Genomic DNA, 21,625 nt, shown 5'->3' with positions numbered 1-21,625 from the left:
GAAAAAGGCTGGAGTTTTTGTTTTTGTTTCGTGCATCTCAAACAAAACATCAATGCCAAGTCATTACTGCCAACAGGAGAGTCAGGATCAAGGTCAAAGCAGAGTCAAGAGTGTGGGAGGAAATGAACCAGACATGCCGTCCTTTTCCTCTCTGCGTTCAATCCCCACACATCGAGGAACCGTATCCAAGGGTAACGGGGGCCACCACCACCTCTCAAGGGCATGGCAAACACCCATCGCCCAAGCGTTGTTCTGAGTGGCCGTCTGGTGGAAAGTAAGCTGTGTGGTTGTTCAGAATGCGATCCAGTGATAACCGAGGTCTGCTTGCGCAAACCCAGCATAGCCCAGGAGGCAGCTTCAGGAGCAGAGGATCTCCAGGGGCACTCGAGGGCAAGAGGCCTACCAAACTGGCACTATCCTTTTCTTTTCTTTTTAAAAAAGCAAAATAAAATACAAATTAAAGTGTGCTTTCAGTACACGGAATGAAGTCAAATAAATACATTGATTGTTTTCTTTTTATGTCTAAATACATTTTTTTATATCCTACACCCAAAACTTTATACATTTGGTTTTGTTTTTCCTTTCCTCTTTTCTGAATTTTTTTTTTTTAAAAAGGATTTCTGGTAGCAAGAGGAGGAAGGGAGTAGAGCAACACCATCTCTCCCTGACAGGCTAGAACAGAGGCCTAGAAGGAGAGCGCCCCCTCCCCCTGCTGAGCTGGAGCACTCAGGGCCGGGTGGTCCCTGACAAAGAGTTCTCTTGCTCCAGAGTCCGGGCAGAGGCCTGTCAGCACCAGCACAAGGCTGACGCTCCCATCCGATCTTCAGCCACTTCCAGGAAGCGTCATTAACTTTTATCTGAGGACAAAAGAAGCAAGAGCAGAGCTGAACTATCTCGTGCGCAGCAGAGTTCAGAGACATCCCACGTCCCCGGCCCGCCAACATGATGGGACATGCCCCCAACCAAGCTGCGGCAACCGCCTCGTGCTGCATCTGTTCTAAGGGGCTTGCCGCCCGCAGCTGGATCCTGATGCTACACCCCCGCATCTACTGGAGGTGCGCAAACAAGATCTTCTCCTAGGGGAAGTGTTCTGATTGTTCTGCACTGAGATGCATTGCTGGAATCTAAAACTGTTCTTCCCGTGCTTCTGATCACTGCAGAGGCAGGGTGAAAACAAAGTGAGGTGACTGAACAGGAGAAGTGGACCCTTCGTATCTATCAGTCAATGATTTATTACGGTCATGGACAGATAGATAGATAGATAGATAGATAGATAGATAGAGAGAGAGAGAGAGAGAGAGAGAGAGAGAGAGAGAGAGAGAGAGAGAGAGAGAGAGAGAGAGAGAAAGATCGATAGATGATAGATAGAGAGAGAGAGAGAGATAGACAGACAGACAGATCCCTTTGTAGCTAGTCAGCCGCAGTCAGCCAGTGCAAGCTAGAGCAGTGACAAGGAACGGGAAAAGGCATGGCTCCTATAGACATTTAAGCCTTCCAGAATATCCCTAAGTGTGGCTTAGCAGAGGACATGATGCACATGAAAAGTGGAAAAGATACACACAAGTCTGACACACAAAACCTGGCAGACCTGCAACGTGATAGGAAACCAGAGTCGATCAGTTTCTGAAATCTACATATGGAAACTTCACAGTGAAAACTGCCCCAGGCTTAATCTTCTGTTTGTCTCCCCGGGACCACTACTTCTTTAACTTTATAAAACACTATCAACTTGCAGAGTTCTGGGCTAATGGAAGGAGGAAGCGAAGCATCTCACTTGCCCATGCCATCCGCTTAGGGCAAGGAACGCACCATCAGCAAAACAAAGCGATGATTTATGGTGCTTCGGAACCAGTGGCTCCTTCCAAAAACGCAGAAGCCACAATGAAAGCTCTGGACGCTTTCACTGGAAAGATTAACAGCTGGCTTCTCCTGTGGCACTCGCTGCCAAGGCCCAGCAATATTTTAACATCACATTACCATTCCGAAATGCGCCGTAGGGAGTAAAGGAAGCCATACCTGAGTGCTCGTTTGCGGGGGCTGATCCAGCCAGCCGTTGCTGAAGAAGAGTGGCGTAATTCTCCTCTACTTCCTGAAAAACACAGCCCATCAGGCACAGTTTAGCCACGGTCCACTCAGAGAGGGGCACTAGACCCAAAATTGATCAGAACCAGGACTGGCCAAGTTCTGAAACGAGCTCGGGGCTCTTGCTCGAATCATCGCGGGAAGCACTTGTGCCAAGGGAACACTTCTAATTAACTTTGGATGCTACCCATCAAGGAGCTGAAGTCTCTCTGAATGCAGCCACTGTCTTGCAAGGATGGCAGCAACTGCTGCTGCAGCCCTTCTCAGAGACAAAAACCTCTAAGGAGACCCAAAATCATTTTTGCGCCACAGGGTCTGTGGTACAGTAGATGCATTAGGGGAGTTAAGACACCCCTGCGTTTGAGATCATGGTGACAGGAGAAGAAGAAGAGTTGGTTTTTATATGCCGACTTTCTCTACCACTTAAGGGCGAATCAATCCAGCTTACAATCACCTCCCCTCCCCCTCCCCACAACAGACACCCTGTGGGGTAGGTGAGGCTGAGAGAGCTCTAAGAGAGCAGTGACTAGCCCACGGTCACCCAGCTGGCTTTGTGTGTAGGAGTGGGGAAACCAATCCAGTTCACCAGATTAGCCTCTGCCGGTCATCTGGAGGAGTGGGGAATCGAACCCGGTTCTCCAGACAAGAGTCCACCACTCCAAACCACCGCTCTTAGCCACTATACCACGCTGGCTCTCAGAAGGAAAATGCATATCTGTCCTCTAGCACATTGTGACAACTGTCCTCTTCCACTCCCAGCTACACAAATGTGCCACTCCAATGAAAAAGAATTACAGCCAGAAGGGAATTTGCAGCAGAACGTAATGTACCTTTAAGTGTTCGAGGTCGGCCTCGATCTTCTGGATGTAATGCATCATCTGGGTGCGCGACTCTACTGAAAAGGGAGGGCTTGGTACACCTGAGCTGGGTTCCTCGGTGGCTTCCCAGTGGGAGGCCATGAATTCCTCCGCAAATGGCGAGCTCCCTCGGTCCGACTGGGCGTCCGGCAGGGATGTGGGCTGCTGGGGGGCAGAGTCCATTGCACCACTGCCTGCAGTGGACCGCAGAACCAGTGAAGACACCTCCTCATCCGTGGAGCTTTCCTGCACTGTGCCGTATCCATCAAGGATCAAATAATTTCCTGTGAAGAACATAAGAAAAGCCATGCTGGATGAGACCCAGGTCCATCAAGTCCAGCAGTCTGTTCACACAGTGGCCCAACCAGGTGCCTCTAGGAAGCCCAAAAGGAAGATGACTGCAGCAGCATTACCTGCCTGTGTTCCATGGCACCTATATAATAGGCAGGCTCCTCTGATCCTGGGAAGAATAGGTATGCATCATGACTAGTATCCATTACAACTAGAAGCCATGAATAGTCCTCTCCTCAATGAACATGTCCATTCCCCTCTTAAAGGAGTCATCACCACATCCTGGGGCAGGGAGTTTCACAATTTAACTATGGGTTGTGTGAAGAAATACTTCCTTTTATCTGTCTTGAATCTCAAGAGAACATTATGACACTCAACGGTAGTTTGGCAAACAATTCTGCGTGACTAAAACCACCCCTGGTTGGTTGGTTTTTCTCAGTTGCGTGAACTTTAACAAAAGCTTCAGTGCTTAACAGCTTAGGGTTTGGGGCTCAAGTCTGCAGTGGCTGATGGTTATTCCCGCGCTGAGATATAAGCACTTAATACATGCTCACAGGCATGTTCCAGCAGGGCTGGTTCTGCAGCCAGGCCACCTGAGCAACTTCTTGGGACAGCATGACAAAGACAACACCAATGCACCACTGGAGCTCAGCTGTCTCATATGTAAACATGAAGCTCCCTTCTACTGAATCAGACCCTAGGTCCATCAAAGTCAGTATTGTCTACTCAGACTGGCAGCAGCTCTCCAGGGTCTCAGGAAGAGGTCTTTCACATCACCTTACTTGCCTGGTCCCTTTAACTGGAGATGCTGGGGATCGAACCTGGGACCTTCTGCCTGCCAAGCAGATGCTCTGCCCCTGAGCCACAGCCCCTTCTGGCAACTGGCTTCCGCTCCTTAGTCTGTACTGCCAGCTTGGTCCAAATCGACCCTCGGTGTCGCTGCCACAGTGACCTGGCCTGGACCCAGCTGGTGACAACACAGGCCAAGGAGATGATGGGCAAACTTTGCTTGGGGCTAACAAAACACCACGAACTGGTCCAGAGTTACCTGCTGGCATTCAGCCCCAGCTCAAACAAAGCCCTGCAACTTGGAACTTAGAACTTCAAAATTCTACTAAACTGTGGAGATATTTTGTTGCAAGGCTGCACCTCTGAGACAGCTCACCTGAGATCCGCAACTGCACCTCCTCTTCCTCCTTTCTTTCTGCCAGTTCGCCTTCCGACTGGTTCTCGTCACTGTGGGCTTCACGAGCATCAAAAAAGTGCTCTCCGCCATCCTCCGCGCCCACCCCTTCCAGCTCCGTGACTGGTGTCTCTGGGTTCATGCTCAAGGGGTCCATTAACTGACTGCTACTTGACGTGGTGTCCCCCGGCTGCAGGAATTCACCTGAAGTCCGGTGACTGGAACGAGGTCTGCAGCTGCTTGTTCCCATGCCAGAGGGTGTCCTACTCACCCTGGGTGGGGATGTCTTGCTGTATGAGTGTCTCGATCCTCTCTGGACCCCAGTTTCTACTTGGGCCCCCTGGGAGACTGTCCTATGCCTGGGGAAATGCTGGCGGTCTTCAAGTGCCTCCTTTTCAGACAGACCCAGCTGCTGCATCAGCAGCTGCTTCAATAAACCCACTGAAAAGAAATGCAAAGTTGTCACAGATCTTGTCATCCTGTCTCAACAGTCCCTGCTCGCCTCCTGCGCATATAAAGGTTTTGATGCTCAAGTCTGCCTCCTCTTGAGAAGGAACCAGATCTTCAGCCAGCATCCATTGAAGAAGATATATGCCGAAGAAAGACACAAAATTCCCAGACTGATGTTGTTTGTTCTTAGAATAGACACACAGATGTTCCTTTCATTGCAAAGCATCAGATATACTTAATTTATTTATTTCTATACCGCCTTTCTTCAACTGAAGGTGAACCCAAAGGGGAAAGAGGAAGCGGTTGGTTTTCCCTCAAATCTCAGCTTCTCCCAATTGAGACAGCTTGGCAGATCAGTGTGGAGTCTTCCTGAGGCACCTGGGGGATGGAGATCTTGCCCAGTGTTTTCTATTTTTGCTTGCTATTAATTCATAGAATCATAGAGTTGGAAGGGACCACCAGGGTTATCTAGTCCAACTCCCTGCACAATGCAGGAAATTCACAACTGCCTCCCCCCCCCCAAAATGCAGGAAATTCACAACTGCCTCCCCCCCCCCCACACCCCTAGCGACCCCTAGTCCATGCCCAGGAGATGGCCAAGATGCCTCCCTCTCATGATCTGCCCAAGGTCATAGAATCAGCATTACTGACAGATGGCCATCTAGTCTCTGCTTAAAAACCTCCAGGGAAGGAGCACTTACCACCTCCTGAGGAAGCCTGTTCCACTGAGGAACCGCTCTAGCTGTTAGAAAATTCTTCCTAATGTCTAGAGAGAAACTCTTTTGATTTAATTTCAATCCGTTGGTTCTGGTCCAACCTTCTGGGGCAACAGAAAACAACTTGGCACCATCCTCTACATGACATGCCCTTCAAGTACTTGAAGATAGTTATCATATCACCTCTCAGTCTTCTCCTCTTCAGGCTAAACATATCCAGCTCCTTCAACCTTTCCTCATAGGACTTGGTCTCCAGACCCCTCACCATCTTTATTGCCCTCCTCTGGACATGTTCCAGCTTGTCTACATCCTTCTTAATTTGGACAACATACCGTGCAGCACTCAGTTGAGGAGGCGGTGGTACTGCAAATGCTTCCACCACTGCGCTAGCTACCTGACTTCTCACCCTCTGAACAGGGGAAGTCCCCATCTCGAGACAAGGAAGTGAGGTCACATTAATTTGGCTCAAGGGGCAACAGGTGACCTCAGACATGCATCTCTCAAGTCAGTTCCTTCTAGGACCCTTGGGCCCCAAGCATGCACTGTGACTTACAGTTCCGTAGTGCATCCAATGCCCACCGTTCCTCTGAGATTTGGGAAGCTTGCTCTGAACTTGGGTGGTCATAGTGTTCGGAGGATTCTTTGATCAGCAGGTCTGCCGGGGGCCCTGTGCCAAATGGCTGGTTGGCCTCCAGGAGCTCCTCTTCTTCTAGCTTCTCAGACATGGCTGTGGAAGGGGGGTGAGCCTTCAGCATCAGCGGAGACTCCAGGCCCAGGTCCTTATCTAACAAACAACCCACCAGGGCCAGAATCAATGCACAACTCAAGGAGACATTTAATACAGTTTGGGTTAAACTTGTACTCTAGAGCTCACAGGTTCAGCATCACTATAGAATTGTATGAGATACACTAAACTCACACTGGTTTCTAAGCCCTGAGGGGCCGGAAGACCCAAAGCCTTCGACATGTTTTCACTATTAGATAAACAATTTATCACCTGGTACCCAACCTGTAAATTGGGTACCAGCTGATAAATTGTTTGTCTTGCACATTTAGTACCTGACTCCCCCCATTATTATCATTCAGCGTTGACTATTAGATGACAGAAACCTGGGAGAAAAGTAAGAGGAAGTTGTCTCCGGAATGGTTTCGGTGCACATGCAAGAATTTCTGAAAAGGCCTTCCAAATCAAGGAAAGATTTGATAACACAGAAACAGCACAAAATGATAAAATACATTCCAGTGGTAAACATTACTTAATTTTTTTTTACATGGAATTTTTACCTGGACTCTGCATGCTGCTATCAGGAGTTGCTTGTTCTTCCTTCAATTTCTGCTGGTCTTCCTCTTCACGATCTTCTCTGCAAGATGAGAACAAATCTATCATACACTTTGACAATGTCCTCATTTTCTCCCCACCCCCAAATTTTAAAATGATCCTCCTTGGTTGTATACGGCCCGTGCAGTTTTGAAAGGCTGTGTTGAAAGTCCCAAAACAAACAACAAAAAACGGCAACTTACTCGCAGGGCCCCGACTGTGGCAACGGGATTGCCCTTCTGCCTCTAGCCACCTTCACTGTTCCCGCCATCCGCGCTATGAGGTCCTGCCACCTGCAGGTAAGCAAGAACAGCATCCTAAGGACAACATCCGGTCGGGAAAGCAGTACCCAAATTTAGCACCACTGCTGGTGAGAGGTGGGGCTGTCGTCCTCCCAAAGACAGTTCCTGCATTCCTCGCGTTTATTTCACGGCAACAATTTGAGTTTTATTCAAGGGGACAACAGGTTTCAGCTTTGTCAACACTCTGTCACATTTCATTTCCATCCATCCCTCCTCAGCCTGAATTAGCTCCGTGAGCTTTTAGCACGCACGTGCTTCCTTCTCTCAGGGCTGCTGTGCAGACTGGATTAATTAACAAAGGACTGCTCAGCATGGACACAGGGAACTGCTCTCCTACACCAGTGTGGTGTAGTGGTTAAGAGCGCTGGTTTGGTGCAGTGGAGTCTGATCTGGAAAACCGGGTTTGATTCCCCACTCCTCTACATGAGTGGAGGAGGCTAATCTGGTGAACTGAATTTGTTTCCCCACTCCTACACATGAAGCCAGCTGGGTGACCTTGGGCAAGTCATGCTCCCTCAGCCTCATCTACCTCACAGGGTGTCTGTTGTGGGGAGGGGAAAAGAAGGTGATTGTAAGCTGGTTTGATTCTTCCTTAAGTGGTAGAGAAAGTCAGCATATAAAAACCAACACTTCTTTTTTTTTTGGGGGGGGAGAAATACACACCCACAACCAAGTACCTCTGTAGGACAGCAAAGCAGCAAGACAGTGCAAGGTACTGCCCCTCTCAAGAATATACCTATGCACACACAAACAGGAAATGCTGCCATTGATTGCTGGGAGGGTGCTGAATGGCTATCTTTACTCATGACTGAACAGAGAATAGCCAGGACTGTGTAACCGTGGTCTTGGAATTTTCTTTCCTGACGTTTCGCCAGCAACTGTGACAGGCATCTTCAGAGTAGTAACACTGAAGAACAGTGTCTCTCAGTGTCAAGGGTGTAGGAAGAGTAATATATAGTCAGAAAGGGGTTGGGTTTGAGCTGAGTATTGTCCTGCAAAAGTATTGTCCTGTAAGTATCAAGATAATGTGCTAATGAGGGTATGGTATGTTAATATGGAACCATTGTATCCTGAAGTGATCTGTTAATGTGTGTAATCCAGAACTAATCTGTATGGCTATTGTTGAATGTTGTCTTTGTCTGGAGGTTTTTCAGGGCAGGAAGCCAAGCCTTATTCATTCTTAAACTCTCCTCTTTTCTGTTAAAGTTGTGCTGATGTTTATGAATTTCAATGGCTTCTCTGTGCAATCTGACAAAATAGTTGGTAGAATTGTCCAGTCTTTCAGTGTCTTGGAATAAGACCCTGTGTCCTGTTTGTGTCAGTCCATGTTCAGCCACTGCTGATTTCTCAGGTTGGCCAAGTCTGCAGTATCTTTCATGTTCTTTTATCCTTGTTTGTATGCTGCGTTTTGTGGTCCCGATGTAAACTTCTCCACAGCTGCAAGGTATACGATATACTCCTGCAGAGGTGAGGGGGTCTCTTTTGTCTTTTGCTGATCGTAGCATTTGTTGTATTTTCTTGGTGGGTTTAAACACTGTTTGTAGGTTATGTTTTTTCAAAGTTTCTCCATCCTATCAGTGACTCCTTTAATAAATGGCAAGAATACCTTTCCTATGGGAGACTGTTTTTCTTGAGTTTTCTGATTTTTGTTTGGTTCAATGGCCCTTCTGATTTCAGAATGCTCTAAAGTGCAAACAGAATCAGACCTGCGTGGTGATGAACGAACAGGGCATTGTGAAGAAGAGCAGAATAGAATGCACAATCTTTTCCCTACAGTTCACCAGGGAAAAGAAACCCAGTGGGCCAGCAAAGGCAAAAAAGAAGCCCACTTTAATTATGGCAGGACTCCTTCCTTAAGAGGAAGCTGGCTACGCACACACAACGGGAGGAGGAAATGCAGCTGTCTGAAGACTCTTGTGGCTTGTGTCTCGAGGCAGTGTTAATAACAAACGCAGAGAGTGACTGGGAACAGAAACTCTCCTAAACCTACAGCTCTAATTCCTGCACTTCAGAATTTAATAACCCATTTGAGAAACCAAGTAGTCGAACAAAAAGAAACCTTGTCAGGCAGCTGAAGTCTTTTGTTGCCAGGGGGAAATCACCTTACTGGTATGTGAGACTTCCATGTTTCTCTTTCTGTAGTGAACTTTTCGCGTTTATAATTAATACCCTGCATTTGCCAGGTGTGACAGAGCAACAGTTCAACTCAGCATCCTCTAAGCCAGAACCTGCCTCCTCTGTACTGTGAACATGAGAAGCCGCTAAAAGAAAAAGAGTTGGTTTTTATACCCCACTTTTCTCTAACTTTAAGGAGTCTCAAAGCAGCTTACAATCTTCTTCCTCTCCCCACAACAGACACCTTGTGAGGTAAGTGGGGCTGAGAGAGCTCTAAGAGAACTGTGACTATCTCAAGGTCAGCCAGCTGGCTTCAGGTGGAGGAGTGTGGAAACCAACCTGGTTCTCCCAATTAGATTCCACCGCTCATGTGGAGGAGTGGGGAATCAAACCCGGTTCTCCAGATCAGAGTCCACCACTCATGTGGAGGAGTGAGGAATCAAACCTGGTTCACCAGATTAGAGTCCGCCACTCATGTGGAGGTGAGGAATTGAACCCGGTTCTCCAGATTAGAGTCTGCCACTCTTAACCACGATACCATGCTGGCTCTCAAAGTACTCTAAAGCAATCCAATTCCAGATAAGCTATCTGATGGCAAGAAGTGCTGGGGGCGAAAAGGCAACACCTCCCAAGTTTCAGGCCACAATCATTTTAACATGCGACACTCCGTCTAAGCCTCATGAGCGAGCATCACATGTGAAATGATGTACGGTAACAGGGAAGATCACCTCTCCCTTTCCTGTGGTCTAAAACGGAACTGTTAGTCTGCGTCACCAAAAATCCCACGAGGCTCTTAGCTGGCAGGAGGGTGCCTGTCATATCTAAGGAACAGTGTCTGGGACACCCTGAAGTCTGGCAGGGCAGAAGAAGCTGTCAAGAAGTTGAGGCCTCTCAATTTCTTGGAGTGTGTTATTTTTTTGGTTCAGGCCTAGGAGGCCTATGAGTTTTGAGCTGTTAGGATTTTGGAGCAGTAAAATAGTTACACTTTGAAAACTGCTTTTGTGGAGGGAGAAAGGTAAGCCCCAGCTGGTGCTAGTTAACCTCTCCCCTTTCTGGAATGCAAGGCCGTGCCTTGCCCTAGTAGTTAATCGGTCAGCCATCATGACAATGTCCAGGTGCAGGTAGTTCTGTAAGCTTCCTCACCTGAACACATCACTTAAGGAGTCAGCATTTCTGACCAAGCGATTAATTACCAGCTAAGTGCTTTCGTTTTCTCGATTGGTTTCTATGAGCTCATCCTTTTGAGAAAACGAATATAAGGACAGACCAACCCTAAACAAACTATGCATGCTTTGGGGTACAGCAGGAGAGCTGTGCTGGCTGCATCACAACCCATTTGATTTTGGCCCTTGAGGGGGAACTTTGGTCAAGCTGACCTGCTTGGAGAAATCTTTGGACAACCTTTTGAAACTCTTGAATGCTGGAAGCATCTTTGGAACTTGGTATCTATAAACCTGATACAAGAAACCTTTGCCAGTCCTTTTGAACCAAAAAGGCTTTTGAATGTATTAGCTAGCTATGCTAAATAGTTTATTATTTTGTTGCTTGAAACTTCATGAACCTTTTCTTTCCTGTAAACCAGCCTGAATCTTATAATAAATTGTTAGCCTTTAAATGGATTGTGTCTTTTGATTTTGGGATTCCAAGCCTAATTCTAAGTGCCTTGTGTGAGTGTAAAAACCACCTACCAAAAACCTAAGACATTTTGGGAGTGTAATCTTTCCCTGGCAGGCCTCTACCTTGCAGGGTAAGCGTTGCACTTAATTTTGGAGTGAGTTGGGAGAGGATTGCCCTTATCTTCTCCCTAGAGCTCAATCTTTTGAAAGGGCTGGTGGCAGCTACTCCTTGGACTTGGAGCGAAAGCCTGGAGTTCAAGGTTTTGTCTTTTGGAAAACGTTTGACCAAACCAAAGCAGCCTCCAACTGATGGAGACAGGTTGGGGAGCTCTTTGTCAGAAGCCACAGGCAGCCTTGGCCATCTAGTCTGACCAACTGGTGAAGAGCTCCTTGCTGTTAGCCACGAACAGCCATCCAACCCCAGGGGAGGGAAGGAGGCCCTCCGCTATTTTCCTGCTGTAATTGAACCAAGGGGCCAGACTGGGCACCTCGATCATTTTTGTTTGCGCTGCTCCTGACCGCTGCTGGAGGAGCAAGAAGGGGCCTTAGTTTCTCTTTGCCCCCAACTTCAACCGAGTCCTTTGACTCCCCAATGTGAACCATGCCTCTCTTCAAACATCACTCAGCTTCTCCTGCCCTCAAACCTTTTCTCTACAAATAAACTGCTCTTTTATCCAGAATAAACACTGCTCCATTTCTTGAGCCTTCAAGTCCCCACCCTCAGACAGCTCAGACTGCGCTCCCTCAGGGAAGAAAAAAAAGGGATAGCTTTGCCTCAGGCTGAAGAAGTCCCAGATGAGAAGGGGGGAAAACACGCCACTGTATCTTCTTAACATAAGAACATAAGAACAGCCCTGCTGGACCAGACCAATGTCCACCAAGTCCAGCAGTCTGTTCACACAGTGGCCAACCAGGTGCCTCTAGGAAGCCCACAAATAAGATGACTGCAGCAGCATCCTGCTTGAGATCCACGGCACCTAATATAATAGGCATGCTCCTCTGACACTGGAGTGAACAGGTATGCATCACAACTAGTATAGATTTTGACTAGTTGCCATGAATAGTCCTCTCCTCCATGAACATGTCCACTCCCCTCTTAAAGCCTTCCAAGTTGGCAGCCATCACCACATCTTGAGGCAGGGAGTTCCAATTTCACTATGCGTTGTGTGAAGAAATACTTCCTTTTATCCGTTTGGAATCTCTCACCCTCCAGCTTCAGCAGATGACCCCACATTCTAGTCTTACAAGAGAGTGAGAAAAGCTTCTCCTTGCCCACTCTCTCCATACCATGCATAATTTTATAGACTTCCATCATGTCTTCACAGCATCCATTGCTGGTGGCAATAAGCATCCTTTCTCCGCTTCCTTTTCCACCCTGTGGCTTTTATCCACGCACGTTAGGTCACCACAACACAGGGAAGGATGCAGGCAGCCAGGTGTCAGCGTCTTGGCTTTTCGCTGCAATCCATTAATCTGCAAGGGTGACACCCTTCAGTCTCAGAGTTACCTGGACATTCGAGGGCTCCGACACTTGAGAGAACAGCTTTTCTCAAAGCCAAGGGGTAGATGAGGCTAAAGCAAAGCTGTTACCTCTGCTGGCCGGCAGCTGACAATTCATGCCGCTAGAAGGTACGGGAAACTATTAAAGAAGTGAAGCTGACAGCAGGGTAAAATAATCCCAATGATGTTCCAAGCTGTTAGCAAAGCCTGGTGCCAAATCGTGCGGCACAGAATGGCAATGGATTCAGCACAATAAGATGATTTGGGATGCTTAAAGTTGGAGTTTGAAATCTATAAGGGAAATATACTTGAAAGTATAACTGAGTGAGTACTTTTGAGCGTATGGTCTCACAACATCATATTGTTTTCAGAAATTTTTAATTTAAAAAGTCAACGGAGAACATGGATTTTGCAGAGATAAGGAACATGTGTTCCTCGGTTCTAAAGCTAGTATCATCATCATTCTTTTTTTCAGTGTGACACTTCAAACTACCTCTGGAATCTTTGATCATTAATGACTTTAGTTACACATCATGTGGACCACATAGGATGAAAGGACAATTTACTGTCAGAAGAGAACTGAGGTCAATGTGAAACAGAACAGCAAGAGATGCCCTGGATATTCTCTGGAGCCTAGAAATCTTCTAGCCACATCTCTCTCCTCCTCTGCCTCAACTGCTGCCATTTTTAAAGACAAGGCATGGTTATTCAATATTATTCCTGTTGCTCATTTTTATGGTCACTCTTTTGCACAGAAAAGCTAGCAATTCTGGGCTCATCCTATTAAGCTTGCATGATTATTTTAGGACACACAATGGTGCATAGGCAAAGGAACCAACAGTCTGCCTGATCAGCAAAACTGCTCCCTAGAGAAGTTTATCCTGTACAGTCTTCTGAACGCTTCAGGCAGAAGTCCTGGAAGAAGCTCACCTTTACACTACCTCGTTTCTCTGAAGAGAGAACATGGAGTTGCCTGCATGTTACGTGGTCCCAAGCATCTCCCTGCACTTCTCGTGCGTTGACAAACCACCGGTTGCTGCTTCAGCAGAAGGAGCACACTAAGGCTTTATTGTGGTTTTCAGTTCTGACGGGAGAGAACTCCAGCTCGGGCAAATCAGCAAACTGTGGTTTTTGGCCTCCAGGAAGTACCAGAGAATAAGGGGTCCCCAAGCTGAGGCCTGTTCATTCAATATCATGATGGAATGTTATATCTTGAACCAGTATTCCTGACAGCAGACGTGTGACACGCCCATCTTAGTGACCTATAGATCCTGATTGATAAAAGGGCACAAATATTGCCAACTACCTGGTGTCCTCACCCTCTTAAGCTTTGAAAGCTAGCCCTGCAGACTTAGGAGAGCCAGCATGGTGTAGTGGTTAAGAGAGGTGGACTCTGATCTGGAGAACCGGGTTTGATTCCCCACTCCTCCACATGAGCGGCGGAGGCTAATCTGGTGAACCGGGTTGGTTTCCCCACTGCTACACATGACCTTGGGCTGGTCACACTCTCTCAGCCCCACCTACCTCACAGGGTGCCTGTTGTGGGGAGGGGAAGGGAAGGTGATTGTAAGCCGGTATGATTCTTTCTTAAGTGGTAGGGAAAGTCGGCATATAAAAACCAACTCTTCTAGGAGTCATCATTAGGAGGAACTCTAGCTGTGGGGGTATCCTATATAGGCTTGTCACTGTGTGTGTGTGGGTGGGGGGAGAGAACCTCAAGGGATGTTGCTAGCCATTCCACTTTGATGAGGTCACCGCTTCAGAGATACCAAACACAAGATTTCTCTCCCTCCTTCACAAGCAATCAATGCTGCACACAATGGTTGAGGCAGCCAAGCCCACTACTTACACAGTTTTTTCGGAAACCGTCTGTGCCACCAGTTCATAAATCTGGGCTCCGTTTTCCGACATGGAGATGACAAAGAAAGCTTTGTTATCTGGGGAAAACACAGGATAAGTTAAACCTGGTATCACCTTGTCCCACTTCACTTTACCTGGGATTCAGGGCAACTTTAAACTTCAGCCTGGGCTGGTGGTGGCATGAGAAACTATGAGACATAACACTCCCAGAAAGCTACGTGAGTGCAGAAGAGGGTTTTATTTTTCAGACGAAAAAATCTGATATAAACAGAGCCTAGTTACTGCTCCCCAGTTCCAATGCACTTCCTCAGTGAAGCAAGGGAGTTTACCCTGCCTTGCAGCAAACGCCAACTTCCCTGGGATAGACCCAAGACTGTCCCGGCCTTGCTGCCATCCACTGAGATACACCTTAACTAAGTTAAGGGAGTAAGAAAGGCAGCCTCATTACCTGTCAGCTTTTAATGCCCAGCTGAGTGAAGCTGGGAGAAAAGCAGGGCTAGCCTTGCATTCACAACGTCACATTTGTCCTAACTACTCTCCTACTGAATCTTCTCAAAAGACACATTCATCCTTGCACATGAAGCTGCCTTATACTGAATAAGATGGACCCTTGGTCCATCAAAGTCAGTATTGTCTACTCAGATCGGCAGAGGCTCTCCAGGGTCTCAGGTAGATGTCTTTCAAATCACCCACTCGCCTAGTCCCTTTAACTGGAGATGCCAGGGACTGAAACTGGGACCTTTTGCATGCCAAGCAGATGCTCTACCACTGAGCCACACCCCTCCTCAAGGGGCACTTCTGTACCACGGTGTTTGTTTATTGGGTGCACAACATTGTGAATTCAAACTGTGTAATGTCTAGTGCAGACTGTACGATCATGGCATAGGTGCCTCCGTGGTCATGAAGACTGTAGCTGTGGAGGCATAGCTCAATTCATGTGATGAGCTACAAGCACATGGAGGTTAACACAGCGCACGGACAGTAAAGCAGTGAGCAAGTCAGGAACAGGACCCAGGAGTCCTGAGTTTCCATCTCAAGATCCAAGCAAGTAGAATAAAATTGGAGTCCAGTAGTACCTCAAAGGCCCTGACCTGGATGGCCCAGGCTAGCCTGATCTCGTCACAGCTCAGAAGCTAAGCAGAGTCAGCCCTGGTTAGTATTTGGATGGGAGACCACCAAGGAATACCAGGGTTGCTGTGTAGAGGAAGGCACTGGCAAACCACCTCTGTTAGTCTCTTGCCATGAAAACCCCAAAAGGGGGTCGCCATAAGTCGGCTGCGACTTGATGGCACTTTATATACACACACAGCACCTTAAAGGCCAACACATATTTCCAAGGCATAAGCTTCCCTGAGTGACCTTTGCCAGCCATTTGATAAAGTGAGCTTTGACTTACGAAAGCTTATGGTGGAAAGTGCAGTCAATTCACAGCCAACTTATGGTGGCTCCTTGGGGTATTCAAGGCAAGAGATGAACACAAGGGGTTTGTTGGGGGAGCTGCTGCTGAACAGTAGCAAGTAACCAGTCCTGGGTGAGTTATACAAGTTGTATGGTATCAAGTTGTTTGATGGCTGCTGCCAGGCCCGGCCCTAATGAGTCATTCCTCAAAGGCCAAATCAACCCTGGAAAGAGCCTTGCCCTCTCCCCCTGCCTTTTACTAACAGAAACCAAGGCTTCAAGGCTGGCAATATTGTTGTTGCCCAGCAACCCCCAGAACAGCCTCTGAGAGGGTTTTGTTTCTTAAAGCTACAGGTACTGTTTCTATTACTTTAGGTGGTTTTAACCCCCAAATGTTTTAAGATTTCAGATTTTTCTGCAAACCTGGGGCTTTTTTAGGTTTGTAGAAAGATATGTCTTGTCTATCACTCCAGTCTCTGGAAGGGGCCACACTGAAATGACTTATACTAATGTAATGATTAGAGCTTAACATGAGTAGTTGTAGCCAGTGAACTTTGCATCTGATATCTGCTTGTGCTCTTGATCCTGAAAATGCTGTAGTTATAACATGTGGCAGCAGACATTTTGGTGTGCTGCTCACTCTGAAAGCAGCCTTCCTCTTGCTCTGGCCATTGACAGCGTAAGAAAACAGAAAAGGAAGCCATCACTTATGTGGCAGTGTTCATGGCTTCACGGAATATTTGACAACATTTGACCATGTTCTTACCCCTAGTTACGTTGAAACTGTACTGAAAGATGTCGCTCAACCCTGAAAGGTCACTTGATCACAGAAAAGGGAGTCTAGAGTAAACAGAAAGCAAAACCCCTCTGGCGGCTCTGACTGGCACTCTCTCAAAAGTATTCTTTCTGCCCAGCGGCAGCTTGGCCCCAGCCTTGCCTCTGCTCCTGCTGCCACCCCAACACCTGCCTCCTAAAAGAAAGAAAATGACCTTCTGGAGAGCTACTCAGTGATCTCCTCTAGCACATGTGTTTCTTTATCCATCATGTAAAAAACTGAACATACACACACACACATACACAAAGTATGGGATGCACAATTTAAACAAATCAGATACTCCATTTTCTCTGTAGCCAGCTGGATCCTGCAAGTGCACTAACCTGTGGCCACCTGGCGAACCAACACAGTGTTCAGCTTGATGATAGGGCTGAAAGTGTGCTTGCTGTCGGCTGTGGAAGCCAGGATCTTGCTGTGACATCTCAGCACCAGTCTATCGTCCTGCTTCTGCAACAGCACCAGGATGTCTTCTAAGAGGAGTGTGTAGAGATCTGAAGCGGGCCATAAAAAATATGTCCAGGAATGGGTTACAGCCCCACTACCCACTGAACGTAGAAGGCTGCAACCTACACCAAGACTGTCATCAGCAGTGCACTCTCTCAGCAAAGCATGCAAATCAGTCACCTCTGAGCTACGGATGGGACTAAATCATAACACAAATCACGGCTGTGTCCTTGAACGGTCTTAATGATCTTCCGGCACATTTCAAAAAGCATAAAAATAGCTTAATCCGCTCCAAGAAAATGACATACATTATTGTTACTAGCAGGGGAAACTTATCATGCAAATGTGCCTTCTAATTTGTCACTACTGTGGAAAAATCCAGCCAGCAGACCGTGTGCTACTCACCAATGGTCTTGTCACGATTCACCTTCCAAGTCAGAGGCCCTTCATGAATCATCTTCTTCTTGGTTAGATCCAAATTCTGCCAGTACGATACAAAGAAGAGAGATTTATCCACAGGAGGTTTTCCAATGCAAACTCAGGAGTTCCACAGCAGAGATATTTCGAAGTATGACAGTCAACATTCACAGATTCGTATTCAGTACCCCCTTAGGGATCAACAAGATTTTCGGGGCTTTTGAGAATCATCAGATGAAGGGAGATTTGACTCTTGAAAACGTATACCCCCAAAATTTTGTTAGTCTCTAAGGCGCTACTGGACTCAAAGATAGCTGTTCTATTGCAGACCAATACTATTACGCTCTGAAACAGTCAACATTCATGACTGCATAATTAGAATATGGCAGCTAATCCAAGGCCCTCTGGCACCTGACAATTTGAATGCAGCGTAAACTTTAAGGTGACTGAGTCCTCTTTGTTGGATGCAGGAAGATTTTGCCTCAATACTTTGACAGAACTCAACATTCATTGTTTCCATGGCTATTGAATATTTTTAGCACAGTGACTGGGGGGGCGGGCAATTCCCATAGCTTGTGCACAGAGTCAGATAAAAGGATGAGGGGTGGAAACTATCTTCTCGAGGCCCCCCATCTTATCACAGGTCACAAGTCTGATATACATATTGCTGAATCACTGAACACCATCTTATCAACACACTATGAAAAACGGTCTTCTAGTCCAACCCGCTGCACAACGCAGGAAATTCACAACGGCCTCCCCCCACCCCCATGCCCCCAGTGACCACCTACTCCATGCCCAGAAGATCCATGGCCAATCTGGCCTGGAGGAAAATTGCTTCCTGACCCCAAAGTGGTGATAGACATCACCCTGGGCATGTAAGAAAGGGCCATGAGCGCCAAGCACCGACTTATCCCTTCCTGCCCTTGCTCTCATGATCTGCCTAAGTTCACAGAATCAGCATAGCTGTCAGATGGCCATCTAGCCTCTGCTTAAACACCTCCAAGGAAGGAGAGCCCACTACCTCCCAAGGAAGCATGTTCCACTGAGGAACCACTCTGTCAGGAATGTTCTTCCTAATGTTTAACTGGAAACTCTTTTGATTGACTCACCCTGAACTCATCCAGCATGGGGCCCTCCAGCTGCTTCAAGTAGGACAAATCCAGCCGGCGCTGGTAGTCTTCCAAATGCTGCAGAGGAAATAGAACCGAGCCAGTTATTGTTTCCAAGGTTTACCAAGCCTCAGCTCTTTGAAGAACCCCTTCAGAAGGAAGGCTACACGCCATGCACTTCACTCCTTTTCCCCCCTGGCCCCACACACCTTTGCCAGGCCTCCTCTTACCTGCTTGTTCTCTGCTTCTTTAACAGCTTGGTTCACGTAGTTGAGGATTTGCCGGCAATGGTCCGCTGCTTTCTTCACTTTCTCCTTCTCCTCGGGTTGCTCTAAAACGAGAGATCAAGGTGGCACTCTCCAAAGAGCAGCCCAAAGGCTGGCACATGGCAGGGGTCGCAGTCCACCTGACTCCAAGAGCATTACCCACCGGGCTCTTTATACTCTTCCCCACTTTAGGATGGGCTCCTTCCCACGTTACAATCTAAAGGGCATTCTCGCCAGTCACTCCACGTGTGCAACAAGTTCTTGTTGGAGCCTAAGGTTGGTAGCTTCAGGCAAGATGCAGACGGCAGAGCTTCTTCTGAAAGCCTACTAGTCATGCTGAAAGTATAGGCTGAGTATCCCTTATCCGGACATCCGATATCTGGACTGATCCGAAAACTGGACCTTTTGAGCCGGCATGCAGGCGTGACTCACAGGCCCTCAGCAGTGCCGCTGATGGTTCAATGTACCCAAAATTATTAAAAATGTTGTTTAAAATTACATTCAGGCTATGTGTATAAAATATATACAGAACATATATAAAACATTTTTCCTTTTATTATGTATTTGTGGCATTGTTGACATGTTTGTAATGGCCTAAGGCTATATGCAAATAAAACTATTCAATTCAACTTCACTCCTGTCCTGTTATTTTCTAGCTTTTCTTATTTGGTAGTCATTCTTTTCTCTGCAGAAACAAGAACTATATAAAACATAAATGAATTTCAGGTTTAGACTTGGGTCCCACAGACTTGGGTCCCATCATTATGTATATGCAATTTTTTTTAAAAAATCCAAAATACAGAAAGATCCAAAATATGGACCACTTCTGGTCCCAAGCAGTCCGGATAAGGGAGACTCAACCCGTATTCTCTCTTTTCCAGAGGAGGCTCATTATCAAATATGATGCAAATGAAACAGCTAGGGCAGGGGTAGGGAACGTCAGGCCCGGGGGCCATTTAAGGCCTGCGAAATCATTTGGTCTGGCCCTTTGTGGGTCCTGGCAAATCTCTAGCTCAGAAGGATCTAAGACTGGCGATCTGCCCCCTCCTGCAGACAGGAATAGCCTCTATTCAAGGAGGATGTGAGTTTGTTTTGCCGAGAAAAGGAACCTTTTTCCCCCCTTGCAGAAGAGTCGTTAGCTATGGAGCTGCTAGGACTGCCCAAGAAACTGTGTTAACCCTTTCCCACCCGGGCCGTGGACAAATGTATTCCCTCTGTACTACAAGAGGGCTGGGGGCGGAAGTGGCAACAATGGAGGGGTTAAAGGGGGCAGGGCCAGAATGCGTGGGGGTGAGGAAGTTCTTAGCCAGTGTGTCCTCATTTCACCCCTGCAGGCGGAGGTAGCAGGAGCCAGCTGTAGAATCCGGCCCCGACCATGCAGAGCAGGAGCAACTACGCCTGGCTGATGCAACAGACGATCCTGTGCCACCAGGTGAGTGAGCACACCACCAGTTGGATGCCTGCCTGCTTGCCCATGCAGGGGAGGTCATCTGGGGCAGCTGCCTGCTTGGGGCTTGGTCGGCTAATTTTTAAGTTGATAATTTTGTATGGCCCACGAATGATGTTATACATATCCAAATGGCCCTTGGTGGAAAAAAGGTTCCCCGCTCCTGAGCTAGGGGTTGAATCCTGAGGATCTGTTCTGCTCATCGCAGCACTTATGGCAGAAGAGCCCCTTGTGTTAGCGGAAACCTCTTTGTGCTGAGGCAAAGGGCCGCTGTTGACCCAACAGGCCCCTGGGATCCAAGCCTTTCTTGCAGCTCCAGCTTGTATTTTAGCTGAAATAGTGTCGCGGCCAGTGAACAGCAAACATTGTACATTTTTATGTTCTGCTAACAAGGCTGCTATTAGGACAAGCTGCGAAGAATAAGAATCCATCGAGATAAACAAATTAGAGCTGAACTTTCAACTAAAATTTAGCCAAGCTGTTGTTGTGCCCATGTATGTTTTTAGAGCCCGTGGGGACATAAAAAGGCAGCACTGGAGACAAAAACTAAAACACACGATGCTTGATGGGGAGGGGTGTCTATTTTTAACTCACTGGGATATTTTAAAATTCAACATAACGAGCTATTTTTGCCACAAGAAAAGTGACATGGTACCTGAGTACTTGGCAATACTATCCAGCAGCAGTGGGTACTTGGTCAGCCTCTGCATCTCGGTAGGAATTATATCTTTCAGCTGCAGTCGACGGCAGAGTGGATTGCTCTCAGCATCCTAAATTTAAACAGTATAATAACTGCATTTGTCATTTTTATTAAGACCGTAATTACCTGAATGCGTTCCATCTATTCATCATATAAATGTCCCAGCAGTTCACATTTCTGGCAATTAAATGCAAGTCAAGGAGCGCCCAGCATTTATCAGGCAGACAACACAGTCCTGTTGTAGTGGGCAATTAAATAAAGAAAAGGCTCATCACAAGCACTGGCGGTGGCTTCCTTCCCTCATTACTTCGCAGGGATGCGGGATCATCAGCAATCAGTCTCAGTCACTGAATCGAGAGGAGACATCTCAGTCCCTTGTATAATGGACAAAGGGCACAGCGATGTTTTCAGAACGCCGCCGGTCCTCAGATTGCTGGGGGCCCTAGCCAATGGCCGCAAAGGCTCTTCCTCGGTGAAGGAAGAAAGGACCAAATCCGACATTTTCCCTCTTTGCTCAGAGTGGTCTTCCTTCTCTAGTTCACTTGCTACTCTAGTTACAGAACACAGCTCTTCACATAATGCACAGTTAACATGTGGAACTCCCTGCCCCAGGATGTGGTGATGGCTGCCAACTTGGAAGGCTAAAAGAGGGAAGTGGACCTGTTCACGGAGGAGAGGGCTATTCATGGCTACCAGCAAAAATGGCTACTAGTCAT

The 21,625-nt window shown here is 47.3% G+C and overlaps 1 protein-coding gene across 1 annotated transcript in view; it reads right to left on the bottom strand.

Annotated features, from left to right (window-relative positions):
• Positions 1 to 748: 748 nt before the first annotated feature.
• Positions 749 to 21,625, bottom strand: part of ARHGEF12 (Rho guanine nucleotide exchange factor 12) — a 122,438-nt gene continuing 101,561 nt past the window's right edge. The window contains exons 29-41 of the mRNA XM_056860536.1: positions 20,865 to 20,979; positions 18,727 to 18,827; positions 18,497 to 18,574; positions 17,373 to 17,448; positions 16,847 to 17,014; positions 14,280 to 14,367; positions 7,101 to 7,190; positions 6,864 to 6,940; positions 6,133 to 6,363; positions 4,396 to 4,854; positions 2,913 to 3,223; positions 2,017 to 2,089; positions 749 to 857 (exon numbers count right to left, since the gene is read on the bottom strand). Of these exons, the coding sequence (XP_056716514.1) occupies positions 847 to 857; positions 2,017 to 2,089; positions 2,913 to 3,223; positions 4,396 to 4,854; positions 6,133 to 6,363; positions 6,864 to 6,940; positions 7,101 to 7,190; positions 14,280 to 14,367; positions 16,847 to 17,014; positions 17,373 to 17,448; positions 18,497 to 18,574; positions 18,727 to 18,827; positions 20,865 to 20,979 (1,878 nt within the window). The 3' untranslated portion in view covers positions 749 to 846. The remainder of the gene's footprint in view (positions 858 to 2,016; positions 2,090 to 2,912; positions 3,224 to 4,395; positions 4,855 to 6,132; positions 6,364 to 6,863; positions 6,941 to 7,100; positions 7,191 to 14,279; positions 14,368 to 16,846; positions 17,015 to 17,372; positions 17,449 to 18,496; positions 18,575 to 18,726; positions 18,828 to 20,864; positions 20,980 to 21,625) is intronic.

Source organism: Euleptes europaea, chromosome 14, assembly GCF_029931775.1.
Source record: "Euleptes europaea isolate rEulEur1 chromosome 14, rEulEur1.hap1, whole genome shotgun sequence".
In the NCBI taxonomy this organism is placed as follows: domain Eukaryota; kingdom Metazoa; phylum Chordata; class Lepidosauria; order Squamata; family Sphaerodactylidae; genus Euleptes; species Euleptes europaea.
This window is presented reverse-complemented; position numbering and strand designations above follow the sequence as displayed.